Genomic DNA, 22,184 nt, shown 5'->3' with positions numbered 1-22,184 from the left:
TTCAAAGGCTTCAAACATGTTTAAAAATGACTTCTTTCAAAGAGTGCCTCCTATATCATTGTGTCTAAAAACCCTGTTTCGTTAGATTTTCTGCTGATTGTAAGACAACTATAGTGCAACTATAAGACAGAAAAAAAAAACAGAAAAAAAAACATCAGCAAAGCAAGACAGGTTTGAGCAAACCTCAGAGAGACAAAGGGCACTACATTTCTTGGATCACCGCACCGCTTTCCGATATGCAGCTGGAACACTGTCAAAGTGTTCCAGCTGAGTTTTGATTTCTGAGGTAACCTAAACGCAGCATTTTGCGCAGAACATTTTAGAACGTTTGTTGGTGTGAATCACTTATAGTTGCATTTTCAGAGTTCCTCCCCCTATGGTCCAAATTTCCAACTTGAAACGTTAGCAATCCACGAGCAACTCCAATCTCAAAATTCAACATTGGCTGTCAGCCTGTCACACCTACAAATTGAGAAAAAAATAGTGGAAATAAGGTGTTTATTTGCATACTTGATGGTTTATATCTTAATAAATCAGTCAAACGCAGTACTGTGCAAAATCTATTCCTGGATGTGTCTGGATGTATAAATTGCATACAGTCATGGTAAAAAGCAAGTACCCCCTATATCAGATCATATAACAGCATTAATGGTCGGGGTTAGCAGGTTATAAATGTTTTACATCTAACCTTGGCTTTATAAAACTAGATACCTCCCAAGAGTTGTCCTGTATAATGTTTAAGGCTGTTAACATAGAGCCAGTTTATCCAGAGGCCACTCCAATCTGGGGTATATTATTCAGCCTTATGGGCCCCATTTGTAATCAGGAGCTAGATGTGGGTCCTTGTTTTTACAATGGCTGTACGTTATTGGCTTAGCCTGATCACATGGTATAGTCCATTTTTATCCTATGGTTGGAAAAATCCACAGGAACACACCCTAAGTGGCAAGGCAAGTTTATTTGTTTAACACATTTCAGTAACAAGACAATTTAGAGTACCTTAGTTTCTTCATACCTTTGACATGTTTTCTGCTCAGTACATTTTTGCAATGGAAAATTGTCCTGCACTGCACTGCCTCGCAACTCCCTTTTCTCTATCATTGGCTTCTGTATGATTATGATTACATTGATGAAAAACCTTAGAGTGTGTTAAGAGCTCATAAAACTGTTTATATAAATGTTTTTGCTGCTTTTTAGCTTGGACTGTAGTTGTTTTAGCATAGCAAAAGACGAAATAAGTCTCTTTAGGTTTTACCTCTCTTGGGCTATCCATTAGCTTAAGCGTCTAGAATATAGATTAATATAAACACATACATGTGGCCATGGACAGTGCTGTTCATTTGAATGATGCATCAGTGTGGCCACCATCTTCATACAGTGGAACCTCTTCTAACAGATCTTTAAGCAGTTTGATTTGGTACACAACTCGGAGGTGTAATTTATATAGATTATTTACATAAATGACATATCCTATATGAAAAAATATGTAAACAGTTGTGCCTAGCTTATTTGTAATGAACTTATTTAAATGTTTTCCATAAGGATATAGTATTTTCTTTCTGCATGGTATGGGTCATTTATAGTTTTCACACAAATGCTAAGTTATTAGAAATTCTAAAGTTTATTATGCTCTAAATAATGTGTCACCAAGAAATGTAGAGAATCTATAGTATGTAGTAAATTCTGCTCACTAAAGGAACTGTTTTTTCCGGAAATGCAGGCAAGAAAAGGCCCAAATAAAATATTCCTTTTTGAATAACTGCATGCACAAGACCATCCTATCTGTTCATCTGCTTCTCACGGGGATCACATGACAGACTCCCAAATACACTCTGGTCTAGCATTTTTCTTTTCATATTAATCTTGTGTGTAAGTCGTGTCTTCTGTCTACTTGTTACTTGTGTTGTAAAATCTTGCAAAACAAATTTTCACTAATGGAAAGTGAGCTTCGGGTTTTCAGAAATTTTATTTCTATGTCATGGACCAACAAATCAAAACATCTATAGATTAAAGTGGAAACTGAAGATGCTAATAGTTATCTAATTGCAAGCAAGACATTAAATGCTTACAACTTTCCAACAAAGCCTTACTTAAAAATCGTGAACTATCCCTTTAAACAGAGAGCGATGACTTCCGCAGATTTAAACTCCAATTTCCGCGGTAAATTGAACGCTCCACGACAACAACAAAAAAACCTGTCTCAGCAGCAGAGAGGTGGGAACTATCTTGAACGTTTTGTAATCTTTAAAAAAAAAAAAGGAAAATAAACAAAAAAAGACACGATGAGGTCATGTTAAATAACTGCCCGAACAGGAAACAAACAAAAAAAAATGTATCGTTTGACCCATGCACAGTTTCGGCATTATACAATCTTTTTATACCGTTGGTTGGCTTTTGTTACCGCAGCCAATCATTGGTCAGAACGTGATGACGTCGCGCTGTTTGCATTATTTTTGTATAAGTACTGGCTATTCAGGCTGGGAGCGTCAAACAAATAAACCCTACCAGCTCAGTAACCACAGTTCAGTTTAAGGGGAAAAGCTCCTCTTACCCTGTTAAATTATTGTCTACGGGATTGTTAAAATCTAAGAGACTATGACGGTAAGACACTTTTTAATGGGATTCGTCTCGCTCTCTCTCTCGTCTATTGATCATCTCCTTTAGTTAAACGAAAACTTAAACGTGTTAATAATCACATGTTTTATGTGTATAGGGTACATACTTTGCTTTGATGTCATTTTCGTCAGCAAAATGTAAATTAGTTTCCACTGTAAGTTGCGTTGGCTGCTTTCATAATTTAAAAGAACAAAAGACAAAAAACACAAGCAATCAGATTTTTGTTGTGATTATTGAGATCTTTTTTTTATCCAGTCAATTAAAGTCACAGGAGTCACTATTCTCCTTTCCATCAATTGAGTTCTTTAGTTTTCTCACCTGTTGTGTCTCACGACCTGCTGACTGCTGAAAGGACAGTGTATATAATAAGTTAAACATAAAAATTGGCAATGCAATAATTACCATAGTTAATGTTTTGGTGGTTGTATTCGTTTGCACGCGTCTCTAATTATTTAAATCCCCTCCAGATTTGCTCCACTTTCACTTTGTGGTCACGTATATGTTTGAGATCATTGAAAACATTTTAATATCTGCCCAACGTTACCTGAGTAAATACTAAAAGCAGTTTTTGTCAAGGTAGATTTTTTATAAAACTGTAATATCCATCTATTGTCCGTACCAGGTTATCCCATCCAGCTGTCCCTGAGTGATAGGGGGTCAACTTCAATGTGATTGAGATGTTGTGTCAGTTCATTCATGTTCAAGTCGTGCTGTGTAGCTGAATTAAACAAACTGCTTGTGCAAGTACTTTTTCACACAGTGCCGGACCAGTTTGGATTGTTCTGTTCCCTTAAAAATGTTTAGTCTGATTAGTTGTGTGATATTGAAATGTGTTTGATAATCTGAAACATTTAAATTTGACCCTAAAAAAAATAATAAGAACACAACCTGGTCTTATTTCAGACCATTTCTCTGCCATTGATTGGGTTCACAGCCCTTCCCCACGTGGGAGGGATCCTTGGTGGCTTAATCAGACGCAAGGAAGTCTATACCTGGTACGCAAGCCTGAAGAAGCCCTCATGGTGCCCACCAAATGCAGCGTTCCCCGTGGTGTGGACTAGTCTGTACACAGGGATGGGGTAAGTTTTACACATCATGACCTATCTTTTCACACTTAGGTGGAAAAGCTAGGGCACTTCTTGAAGAAGCCAATACATTATCACCGCTCATTGAACATGTATGACTTTACGACCCATTATCAATTCTGCAGCACAGATTATCTTTGTGCTTGTTAAGGAGGAACACAAATATGCAGCCAAAAGTGCCCTTATGAAAGATTTCGTATATTTCAAATGTATTTAAATTCTTGATCATGTGTTGTGTTTTGAATATGTAATGTTGTTGCTCCAAATATTTAGCCTGTGGATCTTCAAAAGCACACTATGCTCATGTTTAGTCTGAATGCATGAAAGCTTAGGTGTGTAAAAATATAACACACTTACTGCATTTTTTTTTCAGAGGTGTATCTCTTCTGAATATGTAAAAACAACATTTTGCAGGTTTCTTTTTGTTTTTGCTTTTGAGACAATTTATTTCACAGACAAATACTACAGTATTATTTGCCTTTTTTAGAATTATTAAAAAACATCAATCAAAAAAACTGGATCATACCACTCTTTATAATGGCTGTTAATAGCAAAATATTTGCCGTTTGACCATAGTTAACAGTGATACAGAACATAATATAGTATTAGAACACTTTAATCTACAGATTTCCTTGATTACAGTGTTATTAAAGTAACAATATCCAAGAAAATATTTCCCATTGCAAGCCTATTTGCAGCCACAACTTCTTCTCTTGAAACCCCTCCCTTTTGAAGGAATAAACACAGTAATTGGGATTATTTTTAGCCCTTAATCCTACTGAAGGATTAAGGGCTAAGAATGAGGGACAAAAGGTAAAAGTGGGATTCCGATTATTTTTTATAAATTCTTTTTCATGCAGGTATGGCTCCTACCTGATCTGGAAAGACCTTGGGGGTTTTACTGAGGATGCAGTGGTTCCCATGGGACTTTACGGGCTACAGTTGGCTCTAAACTGGGCATCGGTTCCTCTTTTCTTCGGTGCACACAGTCAAAAATGGGTAGGTTTAAAACATCGATGTCTTCTTGTGTTACTTTTCAATTTCAAATAAGAGGTTTATCATTCCAAATTGTCTAATACATTTCTTTTTGCTTTCATATTTTAGGGTCTGATTGAGATTGTGCTTCTTGATGGGGCAATTGGAGCCACCATGTTGTCTTGGTATCCCATTAACCGCACTGCCTCTCTGCTCCTAGCGCCATATCTGGCTTGGATGTGTTACACCACCGCCATCCGTTACTGCATATGGAGAGACAACCCTGACGAAAAAAAAGAGTAGGGGTTACTTCCATAGGACCAATCTGCATCAAAACAAAGAAAACAGACAACATGCCAGTTTTTGCAAGTCCATTCACAGTCCCATCAGATGACAAACTCACTTTCACACGCAAAAGGGCCATTTTATAACCTGGCAAGCCAGATTGTTTATGTGTAGCACTCTCCATTCTGCACATTATCAATCTGGGGCGGCTCCTATCGAATCCGTTCGGGGGAAAGGAGGGACATTCAGAAGAACTTTCCAAGCAGATTGGGCAAAGTGACACCTAGTGTCCGCCCACCAAAGGTTGGTTTTAGCCAATCATGGTATTAAGTAAAAATGTTGTAAGCAGCAAGCTCCATGAGAAACCACAACAAGTTATGCTGGTAAAGGTGTGCTTATTTGAAAAGTGAACGTCATGGCAATGGTGGATTCTGACAAAACAGATGATTTATTATGTTTATCCCATGTTTATTTTGGTTCAGTTGTGGGCTCTGCAACTCTTACTTTCATCACAGCTGTATGTCCCACCTTAAACCATCACACTGCAACGTGATTGACCCGACCCGTTTTGGGTTGGTCTCGAACGGTTGAGGCGGGAGCGGGACAAGACGGATTCTCGTGTGTTTGTGAATGCACAAATTCATCTTGCTGGCAAGGTTAGCAATTTTAGTCACTTCAAAAATCTAACATGCATATTTCTGAGCGGTGGGAGGACCCGGTGAAAACCAAGACACAATTAGACCAACTTTTCCTTATTTTGAGTCATTTTTAAGTTAATTAGAAAAGAAAACAAGAACATCCAAGAATACGGAGCCATGAGAAAAGTTGTATTGAACGAGCTCAATGGTAACTGGTTTGAAATGCAGGTCTTTCTGTGCAATTAGCATGTGTGTTTATTTCTCCAAGTTCTCAGATTGTGTCTCCCAGTAAAACACATGAATGTAAGACTCCACCAGTCATTGTGCATGTTTATTTTTGTACAAATCTTCTCAAGATAATAAAAAATGAACTGTGGTAAACTAAAACATGTTTTCAGTGAAGGTTATTCTTTTGGGTTAAGGTAGGTGAAAACAGAGAAAGTGTTTTGGCTTGAAGCAATCATCAGCACACTTACAGAAAACATGACTTAAAGCTATACATTGCCTTGCAAAAGTATTATGTAATACACCAAACACAAAGTAGTGCACATTGTTAAGAAAAGGATTGCATGGTTTAGATTATTTTATTTTATTTTTTTTCAAATGGAAATCTAACAATTGTGGTATGCATTTTCTTTCAGCTCCTTCAGTAGATGCCGCTTTCGTATAAATGCAAATTAGTTTGTTCTGGAGGGTGAAGCTAATGGACAGTTTGAGATTTCAAAAACATCATGGCAGTTCATGCAAACACTATTTTATGACGCTTTAAACCATTGTTACATGAACGTTGGACAGTTATGTACAGAGAGGTGAGAGATTATTTACAGCACACAGGAAACAGAGGTAGGAGGCAGTATGCTACATATGATATACCAGTGTGAAACACAGGAACACACAATGTGTTTCCACTCAAAAGTAATTGTCTGATAAAGAGCTGTGAAAGGTATAGAGATTTATTTCATTTATTGATCTTTGTCACTAAATATCTGAGACCATGTAAGAAATCTTAGAAATACAAAATGTGGTATTTCATCACAATAAAGTGTCATTCACTAGCCACTCCCACGCCTGGTTACAGCTAAGCCTGTGGAGTCAGGAAATAAGTTAGAATCTGTCTGATAGCATTAAGTAGGCTAAAGCCTCTTAACAAAACACACATCGGTTTCTGATTGAAACAGATTAAACAACAGCAGAACAACCTCATTAGAATCTATCAAGCTGGAAAGGGTTACAAGGCCTTTGAGGCTCCAACCAATCACTGTTAGAACTATTTTCAACAAATGGAGAAAACCTTGAACAAAACATGTCTGACAACTCAAAGTTGGCTAAAATAGCTCCAGAGGCAACACATGATGCCTAATTCCCCATGTTAATAATTAGCAGCTTATGTGTAAATAGCTGTCCAATGAATACGAGTGACAATTGAATGGTTTATTATAATAATAACCGTCTTTCCCATGAAACATACATTCCCATGAAATGTTCTACGGAGCAGTGGGCTGCTGTGGGGCAGCACTCAGAATGGCAGTCTGTGGGATTTGAAAGAGGGAATCTGCAAATGTGCACCACCTGCCGATGCTGTTTTGAAAGATTTTAACATGTTAAATGTCCTTCAGTTTGGGGGATCCAACACCAGGGTGAACAATTTAACAGAACATTAAACAATTTTACGGCAGGGTTGTGTAAGACACTAGAATGACCTGGAAATTGTAAACAACACTTTTCCACGCCTTTAAAAAAAAACTGTGTGTGCATGTGTGAATGCACGGCACAAAAAAATATGAAGAAATTACCGTTGGTGTTTAGAGAAAGCTCAGGATTGTACATATTGATAAATATAAAATGTATTCATTTATATATTTATTAATATTTAATACAGAAAATCTCTTTAAGAGCATAAAACAAATATTTCAACATGAAAACATGTTATCCCATCCATATTTAATAATATGCCATATGATATGTTCATATTTCAGCATGAAAACATGTTTTTATGTGTGACAACATCCTATATCATAAACACATCTCTGCTGTTTGTAAGAAACCAAACGGTGGGAAATAAGGTAAAAGTTTTGGGCATACAGTTTCCTTAGTACAAATGAATACACTGAGAGACCCATCCAAGATGGCGGCTGCATTGAGGCGTTTCTCAAATGACGGCAAATCACTAAATTTAGACGCATACGTCTCTGACATCTTGTGGTCGTACAAGCAGAGCGGTAATAGTTTACTTTGTCCGTCCGTCTTCTTCCGCTTATCCGGGGTCGGGTCGCGGGGGTAGCAGCTTCAGTAGGGAGGCCCAGACGTCTCTCTCCCCGGCCACTTGGGCCAGCTCCTCAGGAGGAATCCCAAGGCGTTCCCAGGCCAGCCGGGAGACATAGTCCCTCCAGCGTGTCCTGGGTCTTCCCCTGGGTCTCCTCCCGGTGGGAGAGAGACGCAATCCTAAGGCCACCAAAACGGATCCCCTCAACACCTTGGCTGCGCCTAGAAATTCTGTCCATAAAAGTTATGAACAGAATCGGTGACAAAGGGCAACCTTGGCGGAGTCCAACTCTCACCGGAAACGAGTCCGACTTACTGCCGGCAATGCGGACCAGACTCTGACACCGGTCGTACAGAGACCTGACAGCCCTTATTAAAGGGTCCGGTACTCCATACTCCCGGAGTACCCCCCACAGGATCCCTCGGGGGACACGGTCGAATGCTTTCTCCAGATCCACAAAACACATGTAGACTGGTTGGGCAAACTCCCATGCCCCCTCCAGAAACCTGCTGAGGGTATAGAGCTGGTCCAGTGTTCCACGGCCAGGACGAAAACTACACTGATAGTTTACTTGTTTGAGTCAAATAGTGAACAGATCATCCCTGAATATCGCCTCAACAGACATCTTATGGCAGCAACAAAACACCGCGGCTGCGTTGGTATCTGCTGGGGTGACTCGTGATATGTGGATCGTGACCATATGAAGGGAGTTGTTTTTTTTCATTGAGTTTCCAAAACCCGGAAGGATTGTGGAGAAATGTCAGTGTTGGATATGAGCTTGTAACCGAGAGGACTTTACTGTGGAATCTGACCAAAGACACCTAAATGTGGTCTCTGCACTTCCTCAGTGGTGAGGAGTCAACACCTGAACGTCCAGACCTGAAACCAGTGGCTGCTCCATCTGTGCAGGTAGGCGACATTTATTTGGCTCAGCGGAATGAGAAGATCATTCAATCCATGAAGGGTGTTTATGTGAACTTCAGTATTGCACAGTCAGTTTATTATAAGCGACTTTGGGCATGTTTTTCTCTACAGTCACTACAGTCGCCGTTGCGGTTTCTTGGGTTTGTTTTTGAAGGTGAAGTCACTTTTTTGGGCTTTTTTCTGACAGAACTTCTTTTTCTGGTTATCTTGCTGCAGAGCAAGAGAGCGGTGTGTGTAATAGCAATAGTAATGTCATCTTTATTGTCATTGAAACATACATTACAACGAAATTTGTTCCCTGCTTTTAACCCATCACCCTTGGGGAGCAGTGGGCTGCCATGTGCGGCGCCCGGGGAGCAATCTGGGGGTTAAGGGTCTTGCTCAGGGACCCAGAGTGCAGGCGCTGGGGAACGAACCAGGTACTTGCATCCTTCTCCGAGTGCAAGCGCGCTGCTCTAACCTCTAGGCCAACACTCCCCATACACCGAGACGCAGCTCGGTAGGCAATTTGGGGTTAAGTGCCTTGCCCAGGGGCACATCGACATGTGGCAAGGGGAAGCTGGAATCGAACCCACAACATTCTGATTGCCAGAAGACTACTCAAACCCATTAACCCATCAGTCGCTCTGTGTCTGTGTGTGTGAAGATGAGACGGGATCTGAGTGTCTGATTATAGCGATTACGATTTACTTGGATGATTGACTTTGCAACTTTAGAAAAGAAGCTGTTCTCAAGTCTGCTCTGCAATAAGCTATAATAACTTAATACATAGGACTGTAATAATACATATATTTTTTCTACGTGGATTCAGCAGGTTTCCTTCTCGAGTTTGATCTGTTGTGCGAGAGGAGAGGACACCCTCTGTACCTTACTACTAATACTGCTTTCTTTCTGCCTCAACATGTCAACCAACGCTGGGTTTCTCCATTGAAGCAGATTGAAATGAAGCACCTGCTGTCATCTTCCAAAATGATTAGTATTGCGGTCGTTGCCTTTACAGTTTGCACTCTTCTTGTCTGAGCAGCCGAAAAATCCGGACCATCTCCAGGTTAATGTCATTTGAAAAATGCAGCGCCAGTCCATTGGGTGTCTTCCGATGGGTACGGTGAACCATCAGAGCACCGGCTCTAACCACCATGCCAACATTTTTCTAAATAGTGCTTGCGCAAACTGATGAACTCCTAAACTTCTTTTTTTATCCATTCATTTGATCTTTTAATATTATTATGTATTTATTTAACTTTTGGTCTTTCTGTATATTAAGAGCATTAGTGACTGTTTAAAGTTTCACATCAGTACATGATGATGATGATGTGTTTAACATCATAGCTGAGCTATGGTTATATCAGAGCTGTTGTGGTTCATAGAGTTAAAACGCTTCACATAAAGAAGGGAGGCGACTAAGAAGGGAGGTAACTATCTTGAGCCTTTTCTAATCTCTGCTGTAGTCACGGGAAACTTGTCTTGTAGTAACTGGCCGAGCCAGCAACATTTGACACATTTGCTTTTGTAATGTTTGACCTTTACATTCTGTCGAGTAGTTGAACGTTTTGGACCTCCCGACCGTCGGTTGCCTTGAGCTGTATCCTGGCGACCAGAGAACTACAGCGCGGCTGCTGCTCGCGACCAGCCGTTGGACGCCGCTACGTCACGCCGTTTGATTGGCTGATGCTGGGAGGGACAGGGGAGTGACCGCTGCGATAAGGCAGCCCTGCCCCTTTAAAACAGCCATATCGCTGGACTATCAGCATGCCAGAGCTTGCGTGCTTGACTTCTCCTCTTCATCGCCTTCTACACACACTTTAGAAACTATCGCCGGCTGAGAGATGGTGAGTGTTTAAGAAACCCGTGACCAGGGCAGTCACACGACGGAGATAATTAAACCTACCTCGGCTTGGTTTGGTTTTCCTGGTACCTTGACCTCTGTCCTCTCCGAAGCTACCAGAGGAAATTAGTTTTACTGCAGAGTTTTTCGCGAAAAAATATCCGTATTAGCTTAACGTTAGCTTTGTGTTTAGCTAAAACTGTGCCTCGTACAACCTGCTTAACAGCAGATGTTCCTGTAGTACCAGCAGGATATGTCCGTCATTTTTACAATAATCTTCCAGGTTGTGTCAAGGAAACGGGAAAACTTTCATTATGGACACGCCTCAAATGAGTCAAGCCTTGAAAAAAATAAGTTTACTGTCCAAATCTAGTAGTAGACTTAAAAGCTGATCCTGAATCCGGTCCTATTGACTGGGCATTGGGTAAATGATTTGCCCCTCGTAGGGTTTTAAACAGGAGCTGTAGTGCTGTGGCTGCTTAATCAGCAACATCAGCTTTCTGACAAGCAAAGCAAACCCAGATAAAATAAAATTCCCCTTTGTTACCTCAAAGTGATCGGCTTATAGAAACACACTTTAAAAACAGTTATGCCAAAAGACTAAAACATGAAATCTATACATTTGAGAAAAACAAACAAAGTAATAAACTATGCAAGTCAACTCAAAGTGTATTTCTAAGGCACACTTTGCTTAGTGCTGCAAAAAGTACCGAACAGCTTGTAACTTAATTAGAAAAATATTAACTACATAGTACCAAAAACACTTTTTATAAATAATAAAAAAAAGGGAAACATGCAATACAATATCCGAGTGCTTTGAGGCCATGTGTACTTATATAGGATGTTTCATATTTGCGCATAAGTCGGCTACATATAGTTTATGCGTTTATTTAATGAATAAAATCTATGCAAACATTGCCAGAATAGATCCAGCTCCATCAAAGACACTTTTGGAGAAATCAACCAATTTTGAGATGAAGTTGTTGTGAAATTATTGCATTTGGCACAAAAAGGAACAGCAAATTATCCGCGCTTGCCTTTTTATTGTTTATGGGACCGTAGTCATGCAACTGTAAGTTTGTTACTAATTTATTACTCAGCTATTTTCATTCATTCAGAGGCGTGTAAACTTGGACGCTGATGCTGTGTTCTTTGTATGGATCAAGTGAATCCTACCCAACGATGCTTTTTTGTACTTCCAGCAACCATTAGATTTGACGCTTTGTATTGTTTTATCCTGATTCCCAGACAGATAAAACTATGGCGGTGCTTCCACTTTTGTTGTTTCATTCCTTAATGAATGTGTCGTCACCGTAACATCTTCCTGTTATCAGTGATGATCGCCTCTGTAGTCCTTTCATACTCGACGCTGCCATTAAGCTGAAAAAATTCAAAAGTTTCTGGAAATGTATGTGATGTGTACCGTAAATCTAGTGTGACCTGACAGCTATCGTCTGCCAGCTGTTGTAACATTACCTGCTCCTATCTCAGACCTCGTGGCTGCCTATGATTGGGTTGACGGCGCTGCCGCACGTCGGAGGGCTCTACGGTGGCTTCATCACGCGCAAAGAGGTGAAGACCTGGTACCCGACGCTGAACAAACCTTCGTGGCGCCCACCAAACGCAGCGTTCCCGGTGGTGTGGACGTGCCTGTACACAGGAATGGGGTGAGTGTTACACTGGCCGAGTCCTTCCCCTCTCTGTGAGCCACCCTCCTCAGCAGTGAGTTTATTTTAGATGTCTTTTTTTTAATATATATATATATATATATATATGTATGCAGGTATGGCTCCTACATGATCTGGAAAGAGCTTGGGGGCTTCACTGAGGATGCCCTGGTCCCACTGGGACTCTATGGGCTGCAGCTAGCTCTGAACTGGGCCTGGACTCCAATTTTCTTCGGCGCACACAAGCTGAAATGGGCAAGTTTTTTGTTTCCCTCTCCAGTGGTTCACCTAATAAATGCAAGAGCTGATCGGTGTTTGAAATCCTGCCCATCCAATCAAATGCCTTCCCGTCTGTGTAACTCAGGCCTTGGTGGAGATCGTGTTCCTCACCGGGACGGTCGGAGCCACCATGGCGTCGTGGTATCCCGTCAGCCGCGCCGCCTCCCTGCTCCTCGCTCCCTACCTGTCCTGGCTGTGCCTGGCCACAGCCCTCAACTACCGCATATGGAGAGACAACCCAGAGAAAAAGGACGAGTAGAACACCTTGCCGGGTGTTTGTCTCCGTTACTAAACCCGATTCAGCCACATTCAATTCCTTTGCAGCAATAACCGATCGGTTTCACAGCTAAGCTTTTCCAGTTTCTGATTCAGCTTTTGTCAAAAGGTTGATTAGATCGGTGTGACAAGCACCTGGTCTATGTAATGTTTATATGGTGGCTGAAGCACACGTTAAGGAATCTTACCTGTGGTCCGTTCTTCGTACGTCGCTTAAAACATCCTAGATCAAATGACACATCCAAGATGATTTCATCCGGCTAATCATGATCCGGCTAATTGGGTTCTTCGAACACACCTGTTGTTTATGATTAGTATGGCTGGATTGAGTTATCTGAGACAACTCGATACTAGAAACAATGATCAGCAACGCTGCTATTGGCTGTTCAGCATGGCCAAAGAACGCGTACAGTTTTTCTCCCAAGCAGAACACGAGCTTTTAATGGAAGGTTATGCCGAATTTGAGTCATTAATTAAAATAACAGGGAACACCTCAAAATCAGTTAAAGCCAGGAGAGAGGGCTGGCAAAAAGCAGCAGACAAATTAATGCGTAAATACTGTCCATGGTAGTTGTTTCTATCACTTTCTACAGTATGAATTTTTGCATTTTAATAATTTGATATTTACTTTGTTCTTTTATATCAGAGCCTCCACGGGACCCACTAGAACATGGGAACAAGTAAAAGTGAAATACAAGAATATTCTACAAAATGGTAGCCTTTAATTATTATACTTGTATTTTAAAAAGGCACTTGTTATGTCAAGAGATCCAAATTTCGGTGTCATTCCTTAGAGACGGGAAGTAAAGGATGCGTGCAAACTGGGAATTTTAACAAAAAAAAATCTTTATCCATAAAAAATGAAAATTTTCCTTTTCCAAGTCATCCACAGTTTACACGGTAAAACTGTATTGCTCCGTGTCTAGATAATCCATCCATAGTTTTGTCTAATACAATATATGGCTCGACAGGAAGCAAGCCTTTCAAAGTAAACTAAACTTCACAATAAAATAGCCTGAACAAATCTTCTTACTGAATAGGATAAAAATAAAAAGCAAACCATCATACAAATAACTTAAATATTTTCTATTTATGGCTCTAACACCACTTTTTCCTCTTTAAAAGCCACTGTTAAATGATGTGTTTGTCCGTTTATAACAGCCACCACGAAAAATCTCTCTACAATTACACTGTCGTGCTGCGCTGAAGGATCCTGTCTATTGCGCAATACGCCATTAATTCGAAAAACTCTTTATTCTTGCACCTTCTGCAACAGGTTGCAGTCGTAAAAATGGACATGGCTACGACAGACTTCCCATCTCCTCCGCTTATACAGCCGTGATCTAATCTTGTTTACATGAAATAAGCCTGCTCTGGAGCAGGTTTAAGCTGGCGCACATGTTGCTATGACAAGTGCAGGAAGTCTTTCGAAGAACCAAACGATCCAAGATCATGCCGAATCGTCAACAATCAAATCCTGCTAACTGAGTTAGCGACGTACGAAGAACGGACCCCTGGTCTATGTAATGTTTATATGGTGGCTGAAGCACACGTTAAGGAATCTTACATGGTTGTCCTGCAGACTATTATTCATGTGTCATGTTTTTATTTGGCCTGAAGGACCACACACTCTTAAAAATGTGCATTTTTCCTGCCAAGCTGATTAACCAAGTGAAACTGTTTTCTAATGAATACAGGGTTCTAGTGTGTTACCAAACTGCGTAAACATTATGTATGGATGTTTATGCAGCAAAATGCTGACCAGAGAACATCCAGCTGCATGTAGGAGCCACATTGGAACTGAATTAAGGTGTATTTCTGTGCTTCCTTTTGACTATTGCAAAACAAATTGCCTTGCTTCTCTTAACATTTGTGTGTGTGATTTACTACATAGAAAATACATTTGGTGTTCTAAATTGCTTTTTTTCTGTAAATAAAAGTTTTTAAGCAAACCCTCAGGAAACTAGAGCTATTACTTCAAGACAATAGTGACAACTGGCAGGATCGGTTGCCTTAATGAACACACGTGCCATTGGGAAAACTTTTGCATATAATAAAAACTATGTTTGATTTCTATTTAACTTCCATTCATCATCTAAACCTGCTTAGCCTTGTAGGTTTGAGGAGAGGGGAGCTGCTGCACATAGGTCAACACAGACGTTCCCACATGCACGTTTCTAAGGAAAATTTAGGGACCAATTAAGCTAATGTGCCTATTTTTAACCTGTGGGAGGAAGCTGGCTAGCTTTGTGGGGAGAGCATGCGCACTACATGCAAAAAAGGCCCCAGCTGGGACATGCACTCAAGACCCTTTATCCCCAAATTTTCAAAATGTGTTGTCTGACAAATAAAAGAGGAAAATATGGGAAGGAAAACCGCTATTTTGAGAAGTTAGGCGTTAATGTTTTGTGAACTGACAGGACCGGCTAAAGTCTAGATTAAAAAAAAAAGAAATTATTGCAGATAAAACTAATTCACATCAACCAGATCTGGTGAACTGCTGTGTACGGTTGTGTGTGTGGCAGATCTTGCTTCTTGTGTCCTGGTTTAGTTTTTGCAAAGCTAATGTTCACGATCGACCCCCTGTGGTAAAGAATTCATAAAGATTACACACAATCCACAAAGATGACAAGATTTATTTCTATACAAGCAGAACGCAAAAAAAAAGAAAAAAGTTTATTTTTCAGAAGTTTTTTCCGGGACGTCTTCTGGTGTTTTGGAGGAAAATTTCTCCATCAAGGACTTCCATAAACCCTTCTTTTCGTCGTCCATGCTCTGCTGCATACTGCCTGTAAAAGGACAATAAAAATGGAGGTGTAAAAAAATGACACCAGCGGCCCTGTGGAGTCATTCTATTGGAGCAACAGCATACCTGATAAAAGCAAGCGACACTCCTCCACCGTGACTCCTGTAAAACTGGTGTCTCTCGCACGAGGAAACTAAAACCAACACACACAGACTTATTTTCAATATACACATTAAAGTCTGCCACTTCCACCTTATTTCATTTTCTGCGTATTTTCCACATTTTAGTCACAGGATGTGCCTTTCCTCTGATTTATTCACAGTCCTACGCACAAGCGTTGACGTTGTCACGTTCCAACCACATACTTCACTCGTTTTATTTTATTGGGCTTTTATGTGACAGGTAAACCGATATCAAAGCAGCGCACAACTGTAAAGTTACACAAGATCAGACCAGGCGTGACCGGCATTCGTACCATCCTGAGTCATTAATGTGGATGCGTACTCACCCGCTGTCTGTACACGTTTCCATTAATGCGAGCCAAACTTTCATACATCTGGTCACATTTCTCTGGATCTGCAATCTGGAGAAATATCACAAAAGTGAATGAAAATGTTATTTATATGTTAGGGAGCAGACACAACAGCATTAGTGCCATTAGAAAGTTGGTATCGACTGATTTCCAGTTCTAATATTAGATGGTTAAAGAATTAAATGTGTTAAATGACCCAAATTGAATGTCTTTTTTTAACCAAATTCATGGATGACTGGTGATATAAAAGTGCAGTGTCAAATAGTTTTAGATGAATTGTATTGTTTAATTGATTAATTTGTTTTGTTAATGGACACCTTTTTTAACTTTATATAAATCAATATAGTTTTTAATCTTGATATATTCATATAGCCCCCTTTAAATAACTTATGCTTTAGTTGAAAACTTTTAGGGAGTTTTCACCTTAAAATTACAATCTGTTAAACCTCAATGTAACCAGGCTGGATTCTCATTGCCTGTCCTGATTATTTCCATCTGTAACAGCTCATAAGTTAACAAATTGCAGATAAAGGCTGTTAAATTGTCAACACCTTTCTGCATTTTGCACTTGTAAATTAATCTTTTTTTTTTTTTTTTTTTACCCAGGACTAAAGATATTCCCTGCTCTATTATAAAGTTGGCTATCAGAAAACAGATTAGGATACTGAAAAATTATTATTGACTGCTGCAATGGCAATATCACCTGTAACAATGAAACAGACACGTCGAATGCAACAATAATGTCTTTCTGCTCTGGGTTTACAAGAAAGTGAGCAGACTTTAAAAATACTTGGAATTTAAATGCATTTTTGTCATTTAAACAGTGTGGTTTTGGCTACATTGCTCTAAAAAAAACAATGTGTTTTTTAAAATCAATTTGCTTTAGTGAATTTATCTTCAACCCTGTGTAACATTTTATGCACAACAGAGATCAGCTCAGATAAAAAAAAAAAAATAATAAATGTCCCCCTATTTATTGAATGCACCAAATAATAGATTTTTTTCAGTCCAATAAAAAAAAGTCAGGCACTTTTATTTATTTATTTATTTTAGTCAAAATAGTTGCTGTTCGTTATGCTAAAAATGGTGGGAGTTCTTCATTGTATTTCATTTAATTTTTTTTCCCCCAGTATCTTGACTTGCTGATAAACAGGAAGGGCCAAAGCATGGGAAAGTGTTTCGTAATTGCCACATCTCTTGGATAAAAGCAACTATTTTAAAATTCCCAAACTGAAAAAGTTGGCAGTGGATATAAAAAAAAACCTAATTTTGTATTTTTTTTATTTGTTATTTTTAACTACTTCTACATATATTCAGGTTATGGCGTTAGAAGTCTCTATAAAATCTATTTCTGTAGTAATTACCAGCGCAGTAGGATAATATTAATAATAATAATAATAAGAGTGAAGCTTCCCAGCCATCCATAACTCATGCTCAAAACAAGGTCGTGTTGTTAGCGCTGATCTTCTTAGCTCAGGTCCCGGAGCCGCCGTGGATCGTGACCCACCTGCGTGTTTTCTCCCTCGCGGAACGCAGACGCCACCCTCTGCCGCAGAAACGTCCCCAGGTCGCGTCCCTTCTTGGTCTCGTCCCGGGGCCATTCCTCACATAGCTTCAAGAACCGACGGTACCTGGTGGCGGACATCTTTTGGTCATGTAATATATAAACGCGAGCGGGGATTGTCGAGATTTTTGGTCCTTTCGGGCACCCGTATTTGTGTCGCACCTAAACCCGTCCCCCCTTCTTACGCGTACACTCACCGTGGTTCCCACTCGGCTCCCCTTGCTCCCGTCAGCACGATGAGCGATTCAAACGTGAAGAAGGGCTCTCTGTCCCGGGCGACCGAGTGGATCAGCTCGATATATCGCTTTGCGACAGACAGGAACGACTTTAGGAGGTGAGAACGAGTGAAAGTGTCGGGGCGTGTTTGTGCGCTGAGGTTAGCGGTGCGGCTAGCGTTAGCGCACGCTGCTGGGTTTGCCCTTGTGCTGCTAAGAGATGCTAATGCTAGCCGCAGTCTTTGCAGCGCGCAACCTTACAGTCGTAGGGTTCGGCATATATTTCAGCACAGCGTGTGTAATTTGTGGCATAATGCGGTCTGGGGTCCAATTTCTCAGCATCGTTATTGTCCACTTAAATATTACTCTGTTAAAAAAAGACGTTGCTTTCACATGTTACTCTGTAATAAACAGTGTCCTGAACGCTGTTGTTTTTAAGATTAGATAAAACAGTACTCGGTAGCCCTGCTTCCCTGCAGCAAGAAGGTCATGGGTTCGAATCCCGGTTGGGCGAGTTCTCTCCGGGTACTCCGGCTTCCTCCCACTGACCAAAAAAAGTATCTGGTCTCTCCAAAGGGGCTCTAGGTGAAGTGTGAGTGCATGGTGGGGCGGGACGATATATATATATATATATATATATATATATATATATATATATATATAAGAGATCCATAAAACTGAAATCATATGGATCAATATCGACAATTATCAACAAATTAAAAGCATATTTTAAGTGCAGCTCTGGCCGTTTTATGCTCTTGTTTAGCGACCTATTTGTAGATACAGAACACACAAGCACTGAATTAAAACGCAGCCCTTTATTTAACCAACTTTTTACCAAAACTGCAAGTTTTTACAAAATAACTCCTTGGAGGGGGCGGAGCTTGGTTCCTGGGTCTGTGTTTGTGATTGGTTGGGAGGATGTAATGACTGTAATATTAACCTACATGGCTAGAATGCAAAAGGAAGGAAGACTGTTAGTCTGTTGAACTTTTTATTGACCCTTATTTCATCAATATATGTCTGTTGACCGATATAAATTGTTATTGAATTATCGTCCAGCCCTAGTGCATGGTGCTGGCGTTGAGCACCAGACCCTCCTACATCCTGCATGGATGGATGGATGGACATGCTTGTATTATCAAGTACTGCTACATTTCTGCAGACAGGCAGCTCATCAGGGTTTGACGACAGCAGTTACAAAGTTTTATTAAGTGTTACTAGTTAACGTGCCAAACGTACGGCGTGTTGCATACCAAAGCATGCTCCAAAAACCCGTTTGCACGGAATACTGATCAAACTCTCCCAAGACAGATGAGCTGATTTTCTACACCTATCTGGTTATAGCCACACACAATGGTAAAAAAATAAATTAATTAAAAACAGAAAGTATTAATAGAAGATTAATTTACAACATAGGAAAAATACCGTACGGTTGTTTAAAACGGCACACTCGGATCAAATAAATGTGCAACTTGAGTACAAAATGTTCAAAGCATGCACGTGTGTTTATGCATGAAGAATGGGGGAAAATCTCTGCAAACACACTTAGAAATCAGGCATAACATCCAGAGTTTGTTAGGAGCTGGAGAAAAGGAGCGTGAGATGCTGACTTGGCTCCAGGTTCCCCGGATCTCAATCCCGTCGAGCGTCTGGGTCCTGTCTGTGTCGGGAGCAGAAAAGGAGACCTTGATCTCCAGCAGCTGTGTAGGAAGGATGCACACGTTGGCCGGTTTCAGTCTGCAGTTGAACCTTTGCGTATAGTGACTGATTTATTAAAAATGGGTGTAAATGGTCAGTAATTGTATGGAGAGGATTCTGAAACACAACATCACTGCCCTGTTTGCTTCATTCTCCGTTTTCTTCCTTGCAGGAACCTTGTGGTTAACTTGGGTTTGTTTGCCACCGGAGTCTGGGTCGCCAGAAACCTCTCAGATTTCGACCTGATGTCTCCTCAGCCGGTGACTTAGCTGCAGCCGCAGACCCCGCCAGCAGGGAGACAGGAGGATGGTGAGAGGGCTTTCTGTTTTTTTAGCTGAACGTTTGGCAAAAAAAAGTCTGCAAGCCGACACATTTAGAAGTCATTCATTCGCTTTAAAAGTTCTCTTTGCGACTAAAGTTGTGTTTGTCCTTTTTTAGGAGTCTTAGACCAACTTAGAAGAAACGAGGGACACGATGAAATACCTGGAGAACAAACTGTCTTTTTTCACATTTTTTTTCCACCTTTGCATGTGACCTGTAAACAAGCGTCATCTCTATTCTTATTTTCTTTGAGTCACACATTACATTTGCCACAACCCCACACACACACATCAGAGGATTTTATTTAAAATTATTTGAACTTCCTGTCATGCGGCCATGTCGGCGCGGGACCTCTTTGTCTCGGCGGCGCGGGACTCCCTGCGTTCCGGCAGAAAGCGTCTCTCCCTCTCCCAGAGTCTGGACCTCGCCGCCCAGGTCTCGGCCGTGGATCTGGGCCTGAAGCCCGCCCTCCTGTACGACAGCAACGGCGCCTCCGCCGAGCAGCTCCAGCGGTATCTGGGCTCCCTGCGGTCTCTCCGGCTCGTGTCAGACTCCCTCCTCGCCCTGGATCTGAACGGGAACGGCCTCATCGTCAACGCGGGCGCCCTCAGACCGACTCGCCACGGCGTCCCGGCCGTCGTAGACGTGTCCGCGTCCCTGGAGAAGCCCGTCGTCTCCGGTGCGCAGAGAGGACGGCTGAAGGGCCTGGCGGCAGACCTGTCGCTCCTCCTGGAGGAGTTTCAGCGACTCGGCGAGGCGGATGGACCTCTCTGCGTCGGGGAGAGAGCGGAGGACTGGAACCTGTGCACCGTGTTTGGTCTGTTGCTGGGTTACCCCGTCTCTTACTGGTTCGATCAGGCCCAGAGCTTTGAGAACTGCCTCTCCATGACGCCCCTGGTGGTGGTGGCAGCGTCGGCATCGTGGCGGGCGGACGGCTTCGCGCACAGCTTCTGTCTTTATTCGTTCAGCGTCCCGGCCGCTCTGCAGGAGGAGACTCGGCGCGAGCTGGAGGACTGGAGGGTCAGGCTGCAGGAGAGATTTGAGCTGCAGGGCGTCATGGAGGATCTTCGTATCAGTCGGTCCACTGTCACTCTTCCCTCCATCTGTTTGTGATTCAATAACCTATTTAAAATAAAATGCTCTGGAAAGTAATGTTGATTTGTCTTTTTTTACACCATTTCAGGATAGTTTGGGCTCAAAATGTGCAGTATTGTCTGTATCTAGACCATAAAAGATAGTAAACAGAAGCCTGTTTTAAAAGTTTCATTCAAGCTCTAATAATCAGTTAATGAATCTCAGAAATAGTCCACCAAATGAACTTTTTTTTTTTTTTTTTGGACACTCAAGGTAATCTCAGATCTTTGTAGTTAACACAACCAATACCTGCCCTCAAGAAATGGTGGATCTTAATAGTTGCAATGTTCATTTCTTCCAGTAGTTCAATTCAAAAACTTAATTCCCATAGATTAATTTCACACAAATGTATTTCAAGCACAAGATGGTTCTTCTCAGAACAAAGGCTTGATGGCTAAGGACCCCTGATGCTACCGAGTATTGTGGACAGTTAAAACGGGGTTTAAGCTACATAAAGACATAATTAATGGAAAAATCTGTCAATTTGTGCGTTAACCAATTTACTGAATAATGGAGCAGATTCAGTAAGAAAGCAAAAAAATATTGGAAACATTGAAGCTATTTTGGCACACCTTTCAATTTCAATGGCCTTTCCTTATTTTATTACTTTCTACATTGCATGAGGATAGGAAACTTCTTGACCTGTCTGTATAATTTGAAGTGCCTTGAGATGGTGTGTTGGGAAGTGGTGATATATAAACAAAATTTTAGTGTATCGAGTCAACCACAGACATTGAGTGGTCAGAGGTTAAAAAAAAAATCTCCCATCTTGGGGTCCCTCTGTCACATAAGAAAATTGTTACCAGGTCAGGGCCCATCAACAGGTGAGTCAAATTCGAACAATGGAAAGTTTTGAAAACAAAAAAGCACTACGCTTCATCAGCTAATTTTAATCCAGAAGAGTCTTAAACTTTCCAAATCTTAAAAGCTTCTACTTGATACACAAATGGGACAGCAATGACTCAATGAAAACACCTGGTTACAGTAGATTTAATGTTTTTAATAACTTATCAAAAACCTAAAATAAAACATCTCTAACCGCACTAAAAAACAACTTTTGTTTTTATATTAATGTCATTTTACTCTTTATATTTCTGTAACAGTTTGCTCTTTTACAAACACCTTGCAGTATAAGACA

General features: G+C 40.8%; 5 protein-coding genes across 6 annotated transcripts; 4 read left to right on the top strand and 1 right to left on the bottom strand.

Moving 5' to 3' along the window:
- Positions 1-2,276: 2,276 nt before the first annotated feature.
- tspo (translocator protein) lies at positions 2,277-6,010 on the top strand. The gene is made up of 4 exons (XM_012872706.3): positions 2,277-2,601; positions 3,520-3,695; positions 4,562-4,700; positions 4,806-6,010. Exons 1-4 carry the CDS (start codon positions 2,596-2,598, stop codon positions 4,977-4,979), a joined length of 495 nt encoding a protein of 164 aa, XP_012728160.2. The 5' UTR covers positions 2,277-2,595; the 3' UTR covers positions 4,980-6,010.
- A 4,436-nt stretch (positions 6,011-10,446) lies between these two features.
- On the top strand, positions 10,447-13,112 carry LOC105933253 (translocator protein). The gene is made up of 4 exons (XM_012872707.3): positions 10,447-10,615; positions 12,103-12,278; positions 12,395-12,533; positions 12,643-13,112. The coding sequence occupies exons 1-4, from the start codon at positions 10,613-10,615 to the stop codon at positions 12,814-12,816; spliced, it is 492 nt and encodes a 163-aa protein (XP_012728161.2). The 5' UTR covers positions 10,447-10,612; the 3' UTR covers positions 12,817-13,112.
- A 2,337-nt stretch (positions 13,113-15,449) lies between these two features.
- Positions 15,450-17,817, bottom strand: LOC105933255 (ubiquinol-cytochrome-c reductase complex assembly factor 2). Its single transcript, XM_012872709.3, has 4 exons — positions 17,619-17,817; positions 16,088-16,162; positions 15,706-15,772; positions 15,450-15,622 (listed from the first exon to the last, which is right to left on the bottom strand). Exons 1-4 carry the CDS (start codon positions 17,754-17,756, stop codon positions 15,510-15,512), a joined length of 393 nt encoding a protein of 130 aa, XP_012728163.2. The 5' UTR covers positions 17,757-17,817; the 3' UTR covers positions 15,450-15,509.
- A 21-nt stretch (positions 17,818-17,838) lies between these two features.
- Positions 17,839-20,194, top strand: tomm6 (translocase of outer mitochondrial membrane 6 homolog (yeast)). 2 transcript variants are annotated; one of them, XM_036151652.1, is made up of 3 exons: positions 17,839-18,009; positions 19,764-19,885; positions 20,030-20,194. In XM_036151652.1, exons 1-2 carry the CDS (start codon positions 17,912-17,914, stop codon positions 19,858-19,860), a joined length of 195 nt encoding a protein of 64 aa, XP_036007545.1. In that variant the 5' UTR covers positions 17,839-17,911; the 3' UTR covers positions 19,861-19,885; positions 20,030-20,194. The 2 variants fall into 2 exon arrangements, with proteins under 2 accessions (XP_036007545.1, XP_012728164.3); XM_012872710.3 differs by having other exon boundaries at positions 17,842-18,009; positions 19,764-19,900.
- A 27-nt stretch (positions 20,195-20,221) lies between these two features.
- Positions 20,222-21,064, top strand: c20h1orf74 (chromosome 20 C1orf74 homolog). The gene has a single exon (XM_036151650.1). It carries the CDS (start codon positions 20,249-20,251, stop codon positions 21,023-21,025), a length of 777 nt encoding a protein of 258 aa, XP_036007543.1. The 5' UTR covers positions 20,222-20,248; the 3' UTR covers positions 21,026-21,064.
- The last annotated feature ends 1,120 nt before the right edge of the window (positions 21,065-22,184 follow it).

This window comes from Fundulus heteroclitus, chromosome 20 (assembly GCF_011125445.2).
Source record: "Fundulus heteroclitus isolate FHET01 chromosome 20, MU-UCD_Fhet_4.1, whole genome shotgun sequence".
NCBI classification, from domain to species: domain Eukaryota; kingdom Metazoa; phylum Chordata; class Actinopteri; order Cyprinodontiformes; family Fundulidae; genus Fundulus; species Fundulus heteroclitus.
This window is presented reverse-complemented; position numbering and strand designations above follow the sequence as displayed.